The sequence below is a fragment of the Nematolebias whitei genome, chromosome 12, assembly GCF_014905685.2.
Source record: "Nematolebias whitei isolate Nwh7 chromosome 12, NemWhi1, whole genome shotgun sequence".
Classification (NCBI taxonomy): Eukaryota; Metazoa; Chordata; class Actinopteri; order Cyprinodontiformes; family Rivulidae; genus Nematolebias; species Nematolebias whitei.
Window position 1 is genome coordinate 45457484 of NC_056509.1, and position 20041 is coordinate 45477524.

Sequence of the window (20041 nt, forward strand, 5' to 3'; positions counted from 1 at the left end):
TCCATCCATCCATCCATCCATCCATCCTTCCTTTCTTCCATCCATCCATCCATCCATCCATCCATCCATCCTTTTTCCTTTCTTCCATCATCCATCCATCCATCCATCCATCCATCCATCCATCCATCCATCCATCCATCCATCCATCCATCCATCATCCAAACTTATTGATGCAGATTATAAGAAATGAAACATTACGAAACTAAAAAAAGAAACTAAAAAACTCTACATTTCCATCTTGTTGTTCTTTAAACTCATTCGTCTTCATTTTGATTGTTAACAATTCATTAATTTTCTTTCATCAGATATTTTGGCGAGGAGACCAGATTTGTCTCGTGTCTCATCAGTTCTGGTTCCTGTGAGCCTAATGGGTAAAAAAGGACCGCTCGAGCAGCTGATGATCAGCTGACAGAACACCGGTGGTTTCATGGAGCTGCATTTATTCTTATTTATTAGCAACACCGCAGAGGAATGTGACACTGACTCCTCCAGATCTGATTTGTAGCTCCACACCGATATTGTCTCCATCAGTCAGTGTGTAATTCGCAGCCAGACGTGCTGGATGTGAGCTGGAAGGAGGGTTTTCTTACGGTGACGCAGAGTTTGGTCGGAACCGGAACCTCGAAGGGAATGTCAGTGTCCAGGAAGTCGGAGTGATCCAGACAATCCAGGGTGCCCTCGTCAATGGCCTAAACAGGAAGTGACGAATTAGTGAAAGAAAACAGCTCACTTAAATTCTGACTAGATGAAACTAGATGTTTCTGGTGTTTAAAAACATCATGGAGATGATAAAGTGATTTTTTTAAAGGCTGTAAGCTGAGACACTCACGTCACACAGGTCCAGGAAGTGGTTGAGAAAGATGAAGGCCATGTTTTCCCAGCCAACAGCCTGCCAGGATAAACAAACAAACAAAAGATAACATGTTTGGTAAAATATTTTATTATGAAGACTTCTCTAAAAATACAGCTTTACATGATCAAAATCAAACGTCAAAGGTCTGATCGACTTCATACTGAAGGAAGATCAATAATCACTAGGAGCAACAAATATTGATTTAAACTGTCCGTTAACTAAAACTGAAGGGTTTAAAAACAAGTGAGGAACATCTGGAATACATATAAAACTGAAAGGATGACTGTCACTCGCCACCTTTTGTCCCAGTGTCAGACTAACGTGTTGAGAAATGACGGCCGATTTGATCAAATCTGGAAAATAATAACGATAACGTTATTTGTGAGATGTAGAAAGTCTCGTTTTAAAACATAAACTGAGAAATAAAAACAAAGATTTTGAGAGGTCGAGGACTTCTTTCATCCCAGCAGCCCCCTTTCAACTTCCTCCTCAACGCAGAGCATACCTCACCCTCTCTGGATTCTCTTCCACCTGCTCCCTATAGACCAGAATTGTGAGGATCAGTGGGTATTTGTTTTGTGATCCTTGTGTTTTTCCAGCTCCTGTCACACCTGTCCCCTATCACAATCACCCCAGGTGTTCATCATTGTCTCTTGTTAGTGTTCTTATTCTGCGTCTCCTCGTTGTTCCTCTGTCCGTGGATTGTCCTGTCTAGGCTCATGTTCTGTCTCGCTCTGTGTCTCCTAGTACGTAAGTTTTGCTGCCACGTCAGCCTTTTTGTTAACTTTAATAAATATTATTCTTTATTTTATTCTTGAGTTTCCGAGTCCTGTCTGCACCCTGGGTTCAACCACACAACAGATCATGATAATGACAGAACAAAACCTGGTAAAACTAAAACTGATATTTTCCATTCTTTAACTGGTGGACTTACCCTGCAGGCCAGACCAGCTTCGTAGAAAGCTTTGTCTGCAGGAATGAGCTCCGTGTGACGCAGCAGAGACACCGACAGCTTGGCTGCTACGCTCACCTGAAAACACACAGCAGCAGAAAAAGAAGATGAGCAATGAACCCTGTAATGTACCGAGGTAGAATTCCAGGTGTAGGCGTAAAATCTACCAGCTGTTCGACTCCTTTAGCAGCAGATCTGGTGGCGAAGTAGTGAGCAATCGGCAGCATCTGTTCGAAGTCTTCGTGAGCAGGAGAGTTGGCCTCGGCTGACTTGGACATGTTCTCACACTGAAACGAGCCACACAAAGACAGAACAGCCTCACAAGATGTCTGCTTATAAGCACATGAAGTGTTCACTGAAGGCGTTGTGCTTTACCAGCTGCAGCAGGAAGTTCCGGAGGTCCGCCCACATGCGGTAAGACTCGGGCCCGTCGGTGTCGGAGAGGTTCATCAGATCCAGGAACAAACGCTTGTAGATGTTAAAGTTCTGATCACAAACATCAGTTATATTACTTTTTAAGAAAAGTAAAGTTAAAATTAAGTTATCAAATGTGAAATCACCTGAGGGTTCGGCGGAGCTCCGTGCTGAACGTAGAGCTGCAGAGCTTTCACAGCTTCTCCTTCTTTGATGAGATGAGTCGCGTAAAGAGCCACGTACTTATGGAGGATCTTAAAGTTCTGGTAAAAACACAAAAGCAAAGACTTTTTTTTTACTGTGTGTGTGTTAAAGAAAGTTAAATTATAAAATTAAACTCAACTCTCTGAAACTTATTTAACATTATTTATCTACAGTACAAACAAAAGAATTATGACAGAAATGTCCTTAAAGGCAATTTATTTAAAGAGCAAGCATTTTTTTTGGTGCTGGGCTGAACTGAAATAATTTATTCAAAACTAAAATTTAAAACCATCTTGTAAATAGTTTGCGAGTCATGAAAGCTGAGGAGAAAGTCTTAAAGTAAATGCCTTTAACCATTCTTTTTATTTATTTTTTAATTTTAGATAACATAAACTTTGTTGCTATAATAATAATGACATAAAAATAACATTTTTTCCCCTCAACTGGTTAAAAACTGAAAATAGCGTCAACAGAGAGAAATATATTTCTATCTTAATATATATTATCTTCCTCTAATGTGTGATTATTTGTATTCTTTATGTTTTATATGGCATCTTGTATCATAATTTTATGTGTTAAGGGAAGTGAAGTCTGAGATTGTCATATGTTTCCATACAATGGTAAAATTAGTTCTCTGCATTTAACCCATCACACCTGAGAAACACCCAGGTGGAGCAGTGGGCGGCTATGTAGGCGCCCGGGGAGCAATTAGGGATTAAGTGTCTTGTTCAGAGACACCACAACATGTGGGAATGGCTGAGAACCGAACTGCAACTTTCTGGTCTCCAGTTGGCTTCCCTGCCTTTACCCCATCTCGACCCCTCAAAATATGGCACCTGGTATTCCCAGGCGGTCTCCCATCCAAGTACTAAGCAGGCCTGACCCTGTTTACCTTCTGAGATCAGACGAGATTGGGCGTGTTCAGAATTCGAATCCTTTTATTGTCATTGCACAAGAAGCACAACGAAATTTCATTTCAGTACAGCCGTCCAAAAAAACCAAAAAGACAACCAACAACATAAGGCATGGGTAAACAGGTGCCTGAGGCTGCAGCCTCATGGGAGGCGCTGCCCTTTTCATTAGATAAGGAAAAGGGAACCATGAGGAAAGAGAAGGTAAAACAAACATATCAAGTGTGAACCTCAGCACAAAAAGCAACATACAGATGACATAATAACATATGCATTATGGAGGGAGTGAGGGTGGAGGGGGGGCTCCTAGCACAGGCTGCCCAAGTGAGCGATGCAGCCACATGGTGCCTCGCATCTGACCTAGGTTACTGCACCGGGGGGAAGGTGGGGGCAAAAGGAGGGAGGCCAGCGAAGGCGGTGAGTTTACAGCACAGGACAAAGAGCAGAAGTAAGGCAGGTAGGGGAAGGAGCGGGAGGAAAAACAAAAGCGTCCACCTTCACTGAAAGCAGGAAGAGAAAGGTGGTATGACCATAACCAAAGAGACAAGGTGGATCTTTTGTTCCGGAGAGGTTCTGTTTCCGGTAGGAAGAATTTCTTAGATGCACGTCTACATTTCCCAACAGACAAACACCAGCATTCAAATATGAGAGTTGAGGACTATTGGCCGAGAGCTGGTCACATGATGGAGTACAAGGACTTCCCATAGGTCGTTGGTGACAAACACTTCCTGGAGGTGTGGCCAGTTCTGACGAGAACTGTTGATTCTTCGAAGAGTCGGTGTAAAGCAGGCTCGTGGTGTGTTTGAATGGCCCACGCTGTATGGAATTTTGTGTTTTACATGTGCGTAAAAAAAACTTCTAAAATGGCACCAGATCTCTTCTTCAGAGCTGCTTCAGACCTTTTGAGACCACGTTAACAAGAGTCCAAGAGCAATAATAATGACACATTAACTTATCTTGACATTATTATAGTATCTAAGGGTCTAAAATATATATTTTTTAAATAACCAATGAAGTAGATTTCCACTATGTTAGCTTTGATCTCAGAAGCACTAAAAGTCAATCTGCTCACATGAGACAAAAACAAGAAAAGTCCTGAAAATAGAAACCAGACCGCTCTTACCTCGCTAACATTCAGAACAAACGGCTCAAACTCGTAAATAAATCCAGTAAACGACACAAGCTGAGGTTTACCTTTGAAACTTTAAGGGCTGAACAATTTCTGGTAATATTAACTGAACAGGTTGTATTAAAGACGGTTGTTTGTTCGGTACCTGTTTGGACGCTGTGTCCAGACATTTGTCCCACTGTCCTTTCTCAGCGTACAGGTCCAGAGCTGCCATGACGTCCACACCCACCAGCTGAACACACAGACACAACAACAGCTCGTCACTTCCACCGGACACAGCGTGAAAACACAACTGGACCATCAGATTTTCTGTCTCGAACTTTTAGCCCAAACATTTAGTACCAGATAAATAACATGACGATAAAGAAAAACAGTTTTTAGGAGGAGGAAGCGACTTACAGAATCGACTTTGCCTTGGTTTTTAAGGTGCTCTTTGTACTTCTGGTCCACATAACCCTCGTATCTGTAAAATCAGCATCAATTGCATGAAAATAAAAGCATTTTCTCTTTTGTTTTTATGTTTCTGGTAACCATGGTGACACTGGGGTGCTTTAAAAACCTCGGCTCCAGCTCCTTGGCGACTCTCTTGGCTTTGTTCCACTCCTCTCCCTCGATGAAGACGTCGATCGCCTCTTTGATCAGGTCCAGGTTTAAGTAGAGCTCAGCAGCCTTGGACAAAAACAGAAAGCCAAAAACCCAACACTGTTACACAACAGCTGAACTAACGGGACAAATTTATAATTGAAGCGTTTAAACATTTTATTTCCTATTACAAAGCCTTTTGTTGTTGTTGTTGTTTTGGTGCATGTTTGTGTTTTCACCCACAGCGTTGAACCTCCTGAGCTGTGTGAGCCGCGGTCCGATGGTCCGAATCACCTCTGCGGCTCGGTCTCCGCTCTCGAACTTGATTGACAGCTCCGCTGCCTTCAAACACACAAATTGAAGGTTTAGCTCAGGCTTGTGTTTTTAAAATAAAACCTGAAGAAAACTAGGATTCTGTGGAGGACACTGTTTACAGCTCCAACAAGTCTGACCAGAGCTAATGGCACATTACACGACTGTCGACCAACTTTTATACAACCTGTAGCAAGGGCCTCGACAAGAAAAGGCCCAAACTTTGATCTTGATTTATGACCTTGAAGTTAGGGGCGAGACAAGAGAACGTTTAGCTACTTACGGACGTGCATATGGATGGAGACTATTCCATAATGCGTCTGGATTTGACGGGTGTATAAAAGTACAAATCTGTTCAGCTTACTACTGCCCACAGCCATGAAAGCTGTGTGCGTTTTCCTTTTTGTTAGCAGAATATATAATGAACCATTGGATGGGTTTAACTGAAAATAATCCCAGGATGTACGTCTGCAACTGATTAGTTTTTAGAATCAGCCCGATTCAAGATGGCTGCCACAGCTAATCAGCCTTAGCAAACACAAAAATAGCTATAACTAGGGATGCATGATATTATCGGCATGGTATCGGTATCGGCCAATATTAGCGATAAAGTTAAATATCTATATACATATTTATACAGTGTTCATCATTTTCCGACCCCTTTTTGGCATCTGCATTTGGTAGCAGGCCAAATTGACAAAGACCATGCAGAAAAATGAATAATGTAGTATTTTAATTCTACAGCAGAGAAAGCTGTGTAGTCTCTGTAAGTAGGTCTAGGGGAAAAAAAAAATAAATATTGGTATCGGTTATCGTCCAAACAAGTTTTAACATATCGGATATCGACCAAAACCCCGATATCGTGCATCCCTAGCTATAACTGTCGGTTTTACAGATGCTGAGCTAAACTTTGGTGTGGTAGTAGCTGAGAGCTATCCCCAATACAAACTCCGAGTGCTAACAGCTCATACAAAATCTTTGTTTAAAACTTCAGCAGGAAAGGCAGCGGGCGACGTGTGCTACGTCAGGGAACGCTTCTTTAGTCGATCTGCGTTCTTGGTTTTTCTTCTTTGGCCGATTTTAAATAAAAGCACAGGCGACAGAAAACAGAAGTGATTCAACTCTGATAAAATGAACCACATCTGGGCTGAATTTGTTTCCTTGGGGTTCACATTGATCAAATATTAAAAGAAGCATTAAAGATAACAGGTGATGTGCACGTTTGAGCTCGGCACCGAGAGGAACCGTATTGATCGCAGTGATCCTGTGATCTTTGCTCCAACACCACCAGGAGGGCAAACGTTTAGTATGTAAACAAACGCGGGACTCGCGCTGATGCTGCGGTCTCTGGGTTAATCCAAGTCCCGCAGGACGTGAACCCATCGATCCTCGAGACCCCGTGACCTTCGTCTTTAGGCTCACGGTGAAACGGATCATTGAGATACTGAACGATCTGACCTGAGCAGAGCAGAAATCAGAAACCTCGCAGTGAATCTTTAACGGACTTCGATCAGGAAGGTTCTGATTAAACAGTAAAAAAACGTGACACCGAGGTACCGAGTGCTCCTTTTCTTTGATGATGGTTTGATTTATTTTCATATTAACAGTCATTTTGAACAGGAACTCTATGCCAGTCCTTATGCTTCATGCTCTCTGGTTGTTAAACGCCTCAGACAGAACTCTGAGGTGCAGTCGGGCCGGACGGAGCAGCAGAAATTATTTTAGGAAGATGAACTTCTACCTTCATCCAGCATTTCTCCATCAGGGCCACGTTGGAGTCGTCCTTCACCTTCAGGTAACACTCCACGGCTCGGTTGTATTCACCGGACTGTTCCCACTCCTTCGCCTGCTGCAGCAAACCCTCCACCCCCCTGAACCACAAACACAGACTTACATCAGGTTGCTTCATAGAGGGGGGGGGGGGGGGGGGGGGGTGTTCTGCTGGGGAAACAGGCAACATGCAACTCTTTCTAATATTAAAATGATCCCCAAAGGATTTCTATGTAATTAAATGTTTTAAGGATGTTTTATACTGTATTCGTATACTGGTGCCTTTTGTTTTTGTTGCTACTTTAATTTTTAGCCATCATTCTGCTACTTTTAGCCTTTAGATAACCTTTTGCTGACTTTAGCTATCATTTTGGATCTTTTAATTCTTTATGTAGTTTTTAGCTAAATTTTTGTTGTTTTTAGTGTTTAGCTAATAATATGTTTCTGCTTTTAATGTTTTTTTTTTGTTGTTTTAGCTAAACCTGGGCAGATTTTAGCTAGTATAGCTAATTAAAACATTTTGCTAAATTCTTGCTGCTTTAAACTACGTTTTTGCTCTGTTTCTTTAGCATGTTGCTATTTTAAGTTAATCTTCTGCTTCTTATGGCTTCAGTCACCATGTTTCAGTATTTTCAGCAAATTCCTTCAGCTGTCAACATCCACACTGTAACGTCTCAGAAAATTCTGTTTCTCTAATATTGATGTGTCGAAGAATATGTTTTTTATTTAGCTCCATGTTGGCTCTGATTCCTTGGAAGAAATTCTAAACTGGAACTTTTTTCGTTAAACACACCCCAAAATTAAATAAGTCGGATTACATTTTACAGTGACGCTTCGAGGAGGAACCAACCTCCAAAAACAAAAGCTAAAATCTTAAAGAAATTTGTTGCAGAAAATAAAAGAAATGCAGATTTTTCTACCCTCCTGCTTCAGTAAGTTACAGCCGGTTTCTTTTCTTTTTATGACTCTTCATAAAAACGTTCTTCCTCACTGGTTTGATAAAAGATTCAACAACACATATTTATTTCTACACCAGCTGAAGGCCCCACAAAAAAAATAAAAATACACATTTATGACTTTATTTCTACATGTTACGCCACATATTTTCTAATTAAATTCACGCCTTTTCATGAGGCCTCATGCCAACAATTCATTCCTACTATATCCTAAAATATTCTCTTAATTTCTCTGCTGTAATAATCTGTCATTGTTATAATCTTCATATAATCTGGGAGATTAACAGCACGTGCATCATTACAAACTAGCCCCACAACAGTTGAGACGGAGCTTCTTTCCCCTCTTTAACCCTCGGGTTTCCTTCGTTTCCACGGGTAACTTTTGATGTTTTCTCCCACAAGTCATTAAAGCAACAGGAGGAAGATGAGAGCCGAAGGCTGCTGGTTCGCTCGCTAACGAGCTGCTCCTCGTTGGGAGTTTGGGTTTCAGAAAACATGCAAACTGTGTTTTAATAAAGCATCAAACAAATTATTTGTGCATAAATTATGATAATGGGCGGTTGAAGAGAAACTATAACATGTTTGGTGTGAATTTGTGGCGATTTGAGTCTTTTGGAGTTGTTTTAAGGAAAAAAGATGAATCGGATGTGAAGGTTATTGCTGTGACAACGTCATAACTTAGCTTCTGTTGCTGTTATTTAAATTGGTTAAAAGAATATCCGCAGTGCCAGTTACCTAACAGACTACACACATTAAATGTTAAGGAGCATAAAACAAAGTGTTTGTGGGTAAATCTCACCGGCCTCCCCGCTTGGCTGTTTCCTTTTCGTACTCCTTTTGCAGCACTGAGAGATTGCTGGGAAGATACTCCTTACAGATTCTCATGGCGTCGCTCCACATGTCTGCATCCTGACAGTTAAACAGAAAATCACATCAAAACGTGTGGATCAGTCGGAAATAGAGCGCTACGACTTTTGGTAGTAATACAGAATATGGTGTACACAGTTCCCCCTGCATAGGAAAAGCCCACAACATCTTCAAGGACACGTCTCACCCTGGACATGATCTGTTTGAACAATTACCTTCAGGGAAAAAGTACAGATCTATCAAGACAAGAACAAACAGATTTAAAAATAGATTTTACCCGTCAGTCGTTACTGAATTTACCAAAAGCTGTAATAACAACTGAACAAGTGCAATAAGGGACAACTTGTCAATCTGCTTGTGTTGCACATTTATACATGTTCCTGTTCTTAGTTTTCCACACTGCCTTATAATCTAACTGGTTTTTTATTTCTTTTCGCTACTTTTCCTTTTGACTGTCCTTTTTCTTGCTATTTTGTTTTGATATGTAAAAAAAAAAAAAATGTAATTTTGTATGCCTCTTTTGTGATTGTCTATTGTTGTCGTTTCTCACTGTTGTCATCACTCTTTCTTAAGAAATCGTGTCTCTCTCGTAAATGAGTCCTCGAGGCTCAGTGGGATTAACCAGTCTAAATAAAGGTTGAATGTTCAGGCTGGAACACTGGAAAAACTGGAAAACTGCCAGAACTGACGTAGCGCTAAGCTAGCGACATGCAATACAGACTCACTAGCTAAAAAGCTAGAGTAGCGCTCGTTTCCCTCGAGCTGAGCCGTCTCCCACCTCCTCCCCCGGTCGAAAACTGTCAGTAAAAACAGCACGCAACATCTCCACTGCCCCCCCTCGTCGACAAAAATCACAGAAGAGATAAGCGCCCTGCCAAAGCAAGTAATGTAGGGAAACACTGATATCTGTTTGTCTAAACTTGGTTTTTAGTTTTCAGTTCCACCTGTTTAAAGTGATACTCCTCCCCTTTTTTGCTCCTGCCCAACAAAGAGGCGGGAATCACCATGGCAACCAGTGACTCAGCAGAGTTTAGATCACCAGCTTTTATATTAAACAAGCTTTTTTTTTGTTCTTCTCCATTATGGCTGCCCTCATAGATCTGTTTATTTTCAGACTTTATCTTTAACTTACCTTTAATAATAAGGAGAATCAAGTTAAAGGAATTTAGTATTTGAAGGAATAAAAAACGGCGGCACATTGGTGCAGTTGGTAGAGCTGCCGCCTCTCAACGAGAAAGTTGACGGATCAAATCTCAGCCGGGGGCCTTTCTGGGTGGAGTTTGTACGTTCTCTCTGTGGGTTTTCTCCGGTACTCCAGTTTCATTGGTAACTCTAAATTGTCCCTATGTGTGAGTGAGAGTGAATGGTTGTTTGTCTCGTTTGTCTCTATGTGTCTCTGTGATGGACTGGAGACCTGTCCAGGTGTCTCTGTGATGGACTGGAGACCTGTCCAGGTATCCCAGCCTCTCGCACAGTGACAGCTGGATATGGGCACCAGTGACCCCTGCAACCCAAAAAGGAAGAAGTGGGTAAAGGTAATGGATGGATAGATGGATGGATGGATGGATGGATGGGTGAAGATAATCGATAGATGGAAGTCATAAAAAACAAAAAAAGCAAACGCGACCAAGTTTTAACCAAAAATTTCAAACTACCGTAACTATCAAAGCTTGGAAATTCAAAAATTAACGATTCATCTTTATAGAAGGAAACTGTTCAAAAGCGTTGTAGTAGTTTTGGGCTGTAGCTGCATTGGTACCTTTAAATTTTCTAGTTTAAATAAAAAAAAATAGTATTGCACGGCATTATTATTTATATTTATGAACCTTTATTTAACCAGGCAGATCCCATGGACATCACAGATCTTTGCCTGAAGGCTAACGTGCACGTTTTCGAACTGTGGAAGGAGACCGGAGTACCCGGAGAAAGCTCACGCACAAAAGAAGAGAACATGCAAACTCCACACAGGTCCAACCCGAGGATTGAACCCAAGACCTTCTTGCTGTGAGGCAGCAGTGCTAACCACTAATCCATCGTGCTGCCATAAACATGAGAGTATGACTGAAATGAGAGTAAAACGACTAGAGACTAAGTAGCTGAAGTTACCTTGTAAAGTTTAACAGCCAGTTCGGGCCTCTGCGCTCGGAGCAGGAAGGCTTCAGACTTTTGGAACTCCTTCTGTTCAAAGCACGACTTGGCTTGGCCCACCAGAACGTCAGAGACGCTCTCCGGATCGTGGCTCTCGGCCACTCGCTGCGCGCTCGCCCAGTCCTTGTGGTGGACGTACCTGGAACGGATCACACACATTCCCACCAGACCAAACCTAAAATGTTTTTTTTTAAATCCTTTGTAGATTTTACACAAACTTTCCACCAAATCCAAAATAAGAGACACATAATTTTATTAAGTTGAGCTTCAGAAAAATAAATGGGAAATCAATAGAAAAGAACATGACACTACTTTGAGAGATGCCCATAAATTATATTAATGGAGGTTTTGCACAGAACTGATTTAATCATTTGAGGAGTATTAAATTAATCTCCTTCATGTGTCACCGTTACCTTTATGAAATCAGTGGTGCATCAAATGCTTATTTTAGGACAAATCACCAATAATTCATAGTAAAAATACTCATTTGTAATTAATAGTTCTCTATTCAGAAAGTTTAATTAAAGTAATGAAATAAAGGTAAAATATTAACTTCATTTTTCAAGTGTACTTTAGCAAATTACATCATAACTGCAGGGACGGCTGTCAACGGGGGGGTGTACAATGTGGGCAACAAAATAACGTGCACGGCCTCAAATACAGCTTGGCACAAAAACAGGCTGTGGTTTTAAGAAGCAATCCTCACAAACTGTGGCTCCACATCTAGCTGGTAGCAAAAAGACTCAAAATGGAGTAACACCGACTAGTCCCAACTAGTCCGGTGAGATAATGCGGACTGCTCCGGTACTCACATCGACACGGCTTCTTTGGGTTTTCCTGCTTTAATGAACTCGACTTCAGCCTCAGGAAACCTTCCCTGGGAAAATGGAACATGTCAGAATTAAGGATTAAGAGTCTCGGTGGCAGAAAGTATGAGCTGAAACTGGGTGGTAATAATGTCACCGAGCAGCGTTAGCGACTGATCAAATTTACAACAATTATAATAAGAGCAGCTTGTCAGACTGTTGGAGCTTTGTTCTGATAAGGGGCGACTTTCTCCTTTTTCTCTCTGCGCTCAATAAAGAAAAATTCTGGTTTTAATGAGCTCGGCCTTATTACAAAACGTTGAACATCGTTCGGTGATCACATCAGAGTTATAAACAAAACCTTTGTCTTTGTGACGGCTGCTTAGATAAATGAGACTGCTGGAAACGGATGTAATAACTGAATCTGGTGGAAATGCGGCAGTCGTACCTCGTCCTCCAGGTATATGGCGTACTTCAGGTGGATCTCTGGAATCCTCTCCTTGCTGGACAAGCGAGCCAGGTCAAAGGCAAAGTCAAAGGAGCTGAGAAGAAGAGGAAAAAAAAAAAAACCTTAGATCACAGAAAAGAGCGTTTTAAAGTCTCCAACTTTTACTTAGTAGGAGAGTTTTTGTTCTGTGCGTGTCGTCACGATGCTCACAGGTTATTTGAGGCCGTCTCGACGGCGTAGTCCAGCAGGCCGAACTTGTTGAGCAGCTTGACGGCAGCTTCTCCTCCCAGACTCCGGGCCCACAGGTAGGCCACCTGCTTCGGAGCTCCAGCACCTCCGTGGCTGGTTGCCACCTGATGAACACACACAGTACAAACATGTGTGTGCATGTATCAGCGCTGGAGTCATTTGGTCAGAGATTTACCACAGATGATGCCCGACAGCAGACACCAAGTTACACGTGGGTTTGTGACACTTTATAGCGTTGGGGGGGGGGGATCCAACATAGTAAAGCTAGTAATATTAAACAAGTTTCACTACCTAATTCTAACAAACCATCTATTGTGGGTACAAAAGATAATCAGTAGTAAGTGGCATTAGCAGTACAACAAGGGAAGGTATCAAATTCAATTTAAAAAGTTTGCAACTACCTTTTTTTTTTTTTACCAAAACTACCACAATACGGTAAAACAGTACTTAAATACAAATAAAAAAGGTCAGTACTTTGGTACTTTTATCTTCTAAAAAGCTTTTTGCTATTTGAAACTAGCTTTTTGACACTATTAAGTTTTAGTTTAGCCTTTGACTACAATTAGCTAGAGTCTTGATACTTGTAATTCTTAGGTAGCTTTTAGTTAGCTTAGCATTTAGCTACCATTTAGCTAAACTTTTTGCAACATGAAGCTTTTAGCCAACATCTTGTTACTTTTAGCTTTTAGGAAGCCTTTTACTATTTTTAGCACTTTGATACCAGTACTAATTTTGAGCTAGCTTTTTGCTAATGTTTGCTTTTAGTTGGTCTTTTGATACTTTTAGATTTTAGAGTGTTTTGCTATATTTAGTTGCTATATTGCTACTTTTAGCTTTAAGCTAGCATTTTGCTTTATTTAGCTTTTAGCTACTTCTTTGCTTTTTCTGTGTTTTTCTTTTATTTTTGGCAGATTTTTTTATTCTTAATATAAATGTGTAAAAAGCGGTACGTTTAGACTTTTTAAAAATAGTCACAAAACTGAGTAAACTTGTAAAATGGTCAGATCTTTAAAACACCAGAGGATGAAGAACTAAAAGTTAGTCATTAAAGCCACATTCAGTGTAAAAGTGATAACATCCCTTCAGTTCTTCAGCGTCTCTGACATGCAGGTAAAGACTTTACACGAAGACACGAAGCAGAACAGTGTTGGAAACTCAACGAGTAAACAAAACGTGTACCCTGTGCGCGTCCTCCCACATGTCATGAACTCTGTACATATGGACGGCTGCTTTCCACTCCCCAGCCTCCATGAAGTGGTACTCTGCCTCTGAGAACCTGGACTCAGCCTCCAACTCCTGCAGCAAGCACATTTACAGCAAACATCATCATCGACTGCCCGCATGGAACATCAGAGCCTTTGGAGCTCAAACGCAGTAAAAAAAATTTAACTAAAATATCTGCAGCCACTTTCTGAAGCAGCACCGAAGGTTAGAAAAAAAACACAATTATGGATATAAGTTAAGACTTAAGAAGCGTGAGGCGTCAAAATGTTCTGATCCAGACAGAAACTCTACGGTTGATTTTTAAAATTGTGGCAGCGCTCAGAAAATAACCGAACAGATGCAGCTCTCAAAACAAAATCCTTCGATAATAGCTGGAGTTTTCTGATTAAAATGTCTTTAACAGGAAAAACATCTTGATGTAATTAAAACATGCAAAACCTCCAGGGTACATAGATTTGAAAAAAAAAAAAAAAAAAGAAATAATTGAAATCTTAGATGCCTTCGGATATTTTCATGTTCCTTTATAATATCTATTGTGTTTATATTTTATTGCTGAGATGATTTGTATTGAGACTTGGTGCTATATAAATAAGCTAAACTGAATAAAATGAAAAGGAATTACACGTATATATATATATATATATATATATATATATATATATATATATATATATATACACACACACACACACACACACACACATATACATACATACATATACATAGATGAAGTTAATTTGGAAGGTTCAGAAGTTCTTTTCATAGAAATCATGAGGGAATATTTTTAAAAATACAGTTCGGTGTGAAACTCCTTTTCTTTCGCCCTCTGTGGCTCTGAAAGTAAAAGCAGAGCACATCTTATACTGGAGCTTTAGTGAGAGCTACCTTGGCCAGGTGGAGGTGAGTCTCAGCCAGCAGGTCGGGATGATGCTTGGCCACCAGACGAATGACATCATCAAACATCTGGTTCTTCTTGTACATTGTGATGGCGAGGTCCGTCAGCTTCACAGTAGAAAACAGCCTGAAAGGCAGAAAGAGCACTTTTGTTTTGGACTTGTAGGTTTTTATGTTCATCTCGCAGCGATTAAGGTTAAAGGTGAAACTAAAAAACGTTTAGTCTGTTGTCGGTTTACCTCTCGGCCTCCTTGAATTTGCTGTCCCTCTCCAGCTCCTGGGCTCTGCTGACGTACAGAGTGGTGACTTCCTCCTCTGTCATACACTTCACTGCCAGCTGTGTGCAAAACAGATTATCAACGGAGCTGGAAATGAATCAAATGCCACAGACAGTTTGAGAAGAAACATCTAAATATACATTGACCTGACTGAGAATTATTGGATTTGATACCTGGATGATTGAGCATGAACTTTGTAATCTAAATATACAAAATGTGGGTTTATAAGAAAAGATGTAGGTCCTGAAAGACTTGGGTGAGTCTGTTCCGACCTTGTGAGCCTCCTCCCAGCGTCCTGCGGAGGTGTACATGTCGATGGCTTCTTTAATGTGACCTCCTTTCTCAAACAGCTGCTCTGCCACCTGCAGGTCCAACACAATTCACACAATGCTGAGTCAGCAATCCCGTCATTTCCCGGTTTATTTCTCCAAATGCTTTGTGAAATTAAACTATATGCATATACTTTGTGCCTTATTTAACTGCTCATAAATGAAAACAAGGCTTGTTCAGGAGAGAGGTGCTCTGACCTTTGATTTTTGTAACTTCAGACTTTCATACATTTAACTGTATTTTTAATGAAAAAAATTATTGTAGAAATAAACTCCATCAAAACCATTTTTCTGTTTAATAGTTAAATGTAGCTGGTTTTAGCTTTCAGCTAGATTTCTGCTACTTATAACGTTTAGCTAACCTTTTGGTACAACAGTATTAGCGTTAGGCTACTGTTTTGATACGTTTGCATTTAGCTTAACATTTTGTTACGGTCAGCTTTAAACCCGCATTTTGTTACTTTTAGCATTGAGCTACCATTCTGCTACTTTTAGCTAATCGTTTGCCTTTTAAAGCTTTTAGCAAGCCATATGTTACTTTTAGTTTTTGTCCAGCATTTTGCTACTTTTAACTAGTCTTTGGCATCTTAGCCTTTTGCTACATGTAGCTAGACTTTTGCCATTTTTATCTTTTAGCTAATCTTTAAGTACTTTTAATGTTTAGCTACCATTCTGCTAACTTTAATTAGCCTTTAGCCTCTTTTAGCTTTGTGCAAGCCATTAGCTTTTAGACAGAATTCTAGAACTTTTAGCTGTTAGACAGTATTTTACTTATTTTAAATTCTAGGTAGCTTTTAGCTAAACTTTTGCTACTTTTAGCTAATATTTGCTACTTTTAGGTATCCTTTTACTACATTTAGCTAGCCTTTTCCTGCTACTTTAGCCAATCTTTTGTTTCTTACAGCTTTTAGCAAGCCACATGTTGTTTTTTTAGCTTTTGGCCAGTATTTTGCTACTTTTAACTAGTCTTTGGCATCTTAGTCTTTTGCGACATTTAGCTAGACTTTTACTTTTATCTTTTAGCTAATCTCTAAGTACTTTTAGCATTTAGCTACCATTCTGCTAACTTTAATTAGCCTTTAGCCACTTTTAACTTTGTGCAAACCGTTAGCTTTTAGCCAGTAACCTACAACCTTTAGTTTTCAGCCAGAATTATACCATTTTAGCTGTCAGCTGGTATTTTACTTCTTTTACCTTCTAGGTAGCTTTTAGCTTGACTTTTGCTGTGTTTAACCAATATTTGCTACTTTTAGGTATCCTTTTACCACATTTAGCTAGTCTTTTGATATTTTTAGCTTTTAGCTAGTGTTTTGCTACATTAAGAGAATGATTTGCTACTTTAGCTTTAAGCTAGTGTTCAGCTTTTTTGTTTTTAGCTTTAACAGCTACGTTTCAGCTTCTTCAGCACATTTCTTCAGTTGTTCAGCATTCATGGAAAATGTTTGCAGAAAACACAACTTCTCTGGTTTTACACAACGATTAAAATGCAAACCTGAGCCTGTGAAAAACTATAAACTGACTACAAGCCGTTGAAGAGAACGATCAGCTGCTCAGTCGGCTGAAAATTATTTTCCGCAGCATAAAAGGAAAAAATAACTGCGACAACTCGATGACTACAGTGCAACAAACAGACAAAATGTCATTCTGATAATAAAAATGTTTAGTCGTTGTTCTTCCACAACACTTTTTTGTTTTTAACAGAAAGATACTTCAGGTGTGCGCTTCCTACGGTGTTTATAATTGGCAGCAAATCTCAGTTTCTGGCAGCCTCCGCTCGCAGGAGAGCAAAAAGCTTGTTATCTTAACTACTCTCTGTGAATTTGCCCGTAGAGCAATCTGACTGCAAAAGGTTTCTATTTGCAGAGGCTGGTGGCGTGTGGAGGCTGCTTGGCTCAGCTGAGCTCGTCACAGTCAGCACAACGCACTGCGAGCATCAACACCATCGCACGCCTTCCTGTTCTGTGCGTCTTACTCTGGGCTTATCTCATTACCTGTGCGATTTCATCAGTCAGGCACGGTAGATTCTGGTAGTTAAGCAACTTTTAAATTCAACACACAATTCATGAATTGTCCTTCAAGCCAAAGTATGCTCAAGCAAACGACTCCACAGTATGCACGGAGGTAGACCTGAGTACTAATGTGTGCGTCTAAATCTAAATAACTGTACATAATCCTCAGAGAAACACACACAAATTGTTTTTTTGGCAAAATGTCCACTGGTGTTAATTTAAGCTTCAAAATCAAGACTTTAAAAGTCCCTGTGTGACATAAGTGTGGATCCTGTCCTCATGCTGAGTAAAGTTGCTGACTTGGTCCATTTAGCATCTTCCTGCTGAAATAAGGCAGATAAATGTGACGTAAGTGAACTAAATCAGTAAAGATGAGTCACAACACCAAAACAATAAACACAAAAACACCAAAAGGCTTAAAGTATCCCTGAGATCATCATTAGGAGCGATACTTTTTATATTCCATGTAATCCTTGAATGTATTTTCATAAAATTATTCATGTTTCTTCAGGTTTAAACCATACCATACCATCCCACACCATCCCACACCACACCATACCATACCATCCCACACCATACCATACCACACCATACCACACCATACCATACCACACCATACCACACCACACCATACCACACCATACCATACCATACCATCCCACACCATACCATACCACACCACACCATACCATACCATCCCACACCATCCCATCCCACACCACACCATACCATACAATACCAGTTTTAGCTATAGAGCACTTTAAACACCCACAAGACCAAAGTGCTGTACACACAATAAAACAATCATAAAATAAAGATAATAATATCAATAAAGAATGATTAAAATAATTAAAAGTCAACATCACAGATGGTGTCAAAGGCCAGGGAGAAGAGATGGTTTTAAGAAGGGATTTAAAAACAGACTCTGAGCTCACGCTTTGTCTTCGGCACACTCGGGAGCAGCTGATCACATGACCTGAGGGATCCAGAGGGTGTGTACGGATGATGTAGCAACTTGGACAGATAGGGCGGGGCAAGTCCATTTGGAGCTTTAAAAGTGAATACAATAATTTAAAAATGAATCCTAAAATGTACAGGCAGACAGTGCAGGGAGGCTAAAACAGGAAATGTGGTAAATCTTTGGTGTGCCAGTTAAAAGCTGTGCAGCAGCGTTCTGTGCCCTCTGAAGCTGACAGATACATGAATCACTGATTCCTGTGTAGAGTGTGTTACAGTAGTCCAGTCGAGTGGTCACAAAGACGTGAACTACTGTTTGAAATGCCGTTGATAAAGAATCAGCTTCATTTTAGCCGCCTCAGATGGAAAAAAATAGTTTTAACGACAGCTCTAATGTGATTTTCTAACTTTAGTCCAGCATCGACTTTGACCCCTAGGTTTGTAATAGTTGGCCTGATATACTGAAAGGAGATCCTATATTTTCTAAAAATAGAGCCAAGAGGGAGCAGGTACAGCATGAAGAGAATGGGGCCTAACACTGAGCCCTGTGGGACCCCACACTAAAGAGAAGCAGAGGAGGACACGTGGTCACCAAGACAGACCATGAAAGTACACTTGGTTAAGTAGGACCTAAAAGTCCAGTGCTGTACTGCTGACACCCCACCCCCCCATATGTTACGGTCCACTGTGTCAAAAGCAGCCGATAAATCTAAAAGCAAGAGGACAACACAGTCACCAGTCTGTTGCTAAAAACATGTAATTAAAAAAAGATTAAAAGGGCAAAACTGAATTTTGAATCAAATTCAGTAATCATCATGGAGATAAAATTCAGACGAGGAGAGGTGTGGGTAAAAATATACGCTGAGTTAGAAATTAATCTGGAAAAGTACTGAACATTGTTTCAGCAAAACAACTCATTTCAAGGTAACTCACTGCTCTTTATAGTAAGCAGAAGAACGTTTCCTGAGGATATAGAATACAATTCCAAAATGTATTTTTGTCATGTTTGCTGATCAAACACAAACAGGTTACATTTCAGTTATCTAACAATAACTTCTTACATATTGCTCAACACTCCTCAGTCCTCATCATACTTTACTCTCCTCCATACTTTTCCTCCTCTTCCCTCCTACCTCGTAGTCCTGCATGGAGGCGTAGTGCTGAGCTATTTTCAGGTAAAATCTCCCTGCAGATGAGTCGTCCTGTGAATCCAGGATTTGGACGGCTTTCTTCCACTGGCGAGCGGCGATGGACGCCTCGATGGCTTTAAGGTAGCAGCTAAAAAACAAGACAGGCGAGATGTGACTCCACAGCAGCCCCTTAAATGGAATATAGACTTTAAAATAGTGTGACTGTGGAATGCTGCATTAGTTACAATCAGAAAACTTCTGAATACTTTGCACTGATTTAACTGTTCGTATATCAAAATGTTTGGCTTGATCAGAAATAGTGTGGTATTATTTTTATGACTTTTATAATTCTTGAATTATTCAACTTTAATTATTGAGCATGAACTTTGGTGTTTTGAACCACTTTGACATGACTGTCTCAGAGGAGAGGGCGGGCCCCAGAGGAGAGGGCGGGCCCCGGAGGAGAGGGCGGGCACCAGAGGAGAAGGCGGGCCCCGGAGGCGAGGGCGGGCCCCAGAGGAGAGAGCGGGCCCCAGAGGAGAGAGCGGGCCCCAGAGGAGAGAGCAGGCCCCGGAGGAGAGGGCGGGCCCCAGAGGAGAGGGCGGGCCCCAGTGGAGAG

At 40.7% G+C, this 20041-nt stretch overlaps 2 protein-coding genes and 2 long non-coding RNA genes across 4 annotated transcripts in view; all 4 read right to left on the bottom strand.

The window, feature by feature from the left end:
- LOC119417953 (intraflagellar transport protein 172 homolog) overlaps positions 1–871 on the bottom strand; it is a 4954-nt gene extending 4083 nt beyond the window's left edge. Inside the window, exons 1-2 of the mRNA XM_037685201.1 lie at positions 830–871; positions 591–689 (exon numbers count right to left, since the gene is read on the bottom strand). Coding sequence (XP_037541129.1) covers positions 591–689; positions 830–871 — 141 coding nt within the window. The remainder of the gene's footprint in view (positions 1–590; positions 690–829) is intronic.
- Positions 872–2217: 1346 nt separating this feature from the next.
- On the bottom strand, positions 2218–4644 carry LOC119418378. The gene is made up of 3 exons (XR_005187186.1): positions 4609–4644; positions 2366–2482; positions 2218–2291 (listed from the first exon to the last, which is right to left on the bottom strand). It is a non-coding gene; the product is annotated as an uncharacterized LOC119418378 (long non-coding RNA).
- Positions 4645–11223: 6579 nt separating this feature from the next.
- On the bottom strand, positions 11224–12428 carry LOC119418380. Its single transcript, XR_005187187.1, has 3 exons — positions 12353–12428; positions 11911–11975; positions 11224–11237 (listed from the first exon to the last, which is right to left on the bottom strand). It is a non-coding gene; the product is annotated as an uncharacterized LOC119418380 (long non-coding RNA).
- A 130-nt stretch (positions 12429–12558) lies between these two features.
- The window catches only part of LOC119417954 (intraflagellar transport protein 172 homolog), a gene marked incomplete at its 5' end in the record, with an annotated part of 12750 nt that continues 5267 nt past the window's right edge, over positions 12559–20041 (bottom strand). The window contains 6 exon segments of the mRNA XM_037685202.1: positions 12559–12705; positions 13781–13897; positions 14711–14846; positions 14959–15056; positions 15270–15359; positions 19426–19570. Of these exon segments, the coding sequence (XP_037541130.1) occupies positions 12559–12705; positions 13781–13897; positions 14711–14846; positions 14959–15056; positions 15270–15359; positions 19426–19570 (733 nt within the window).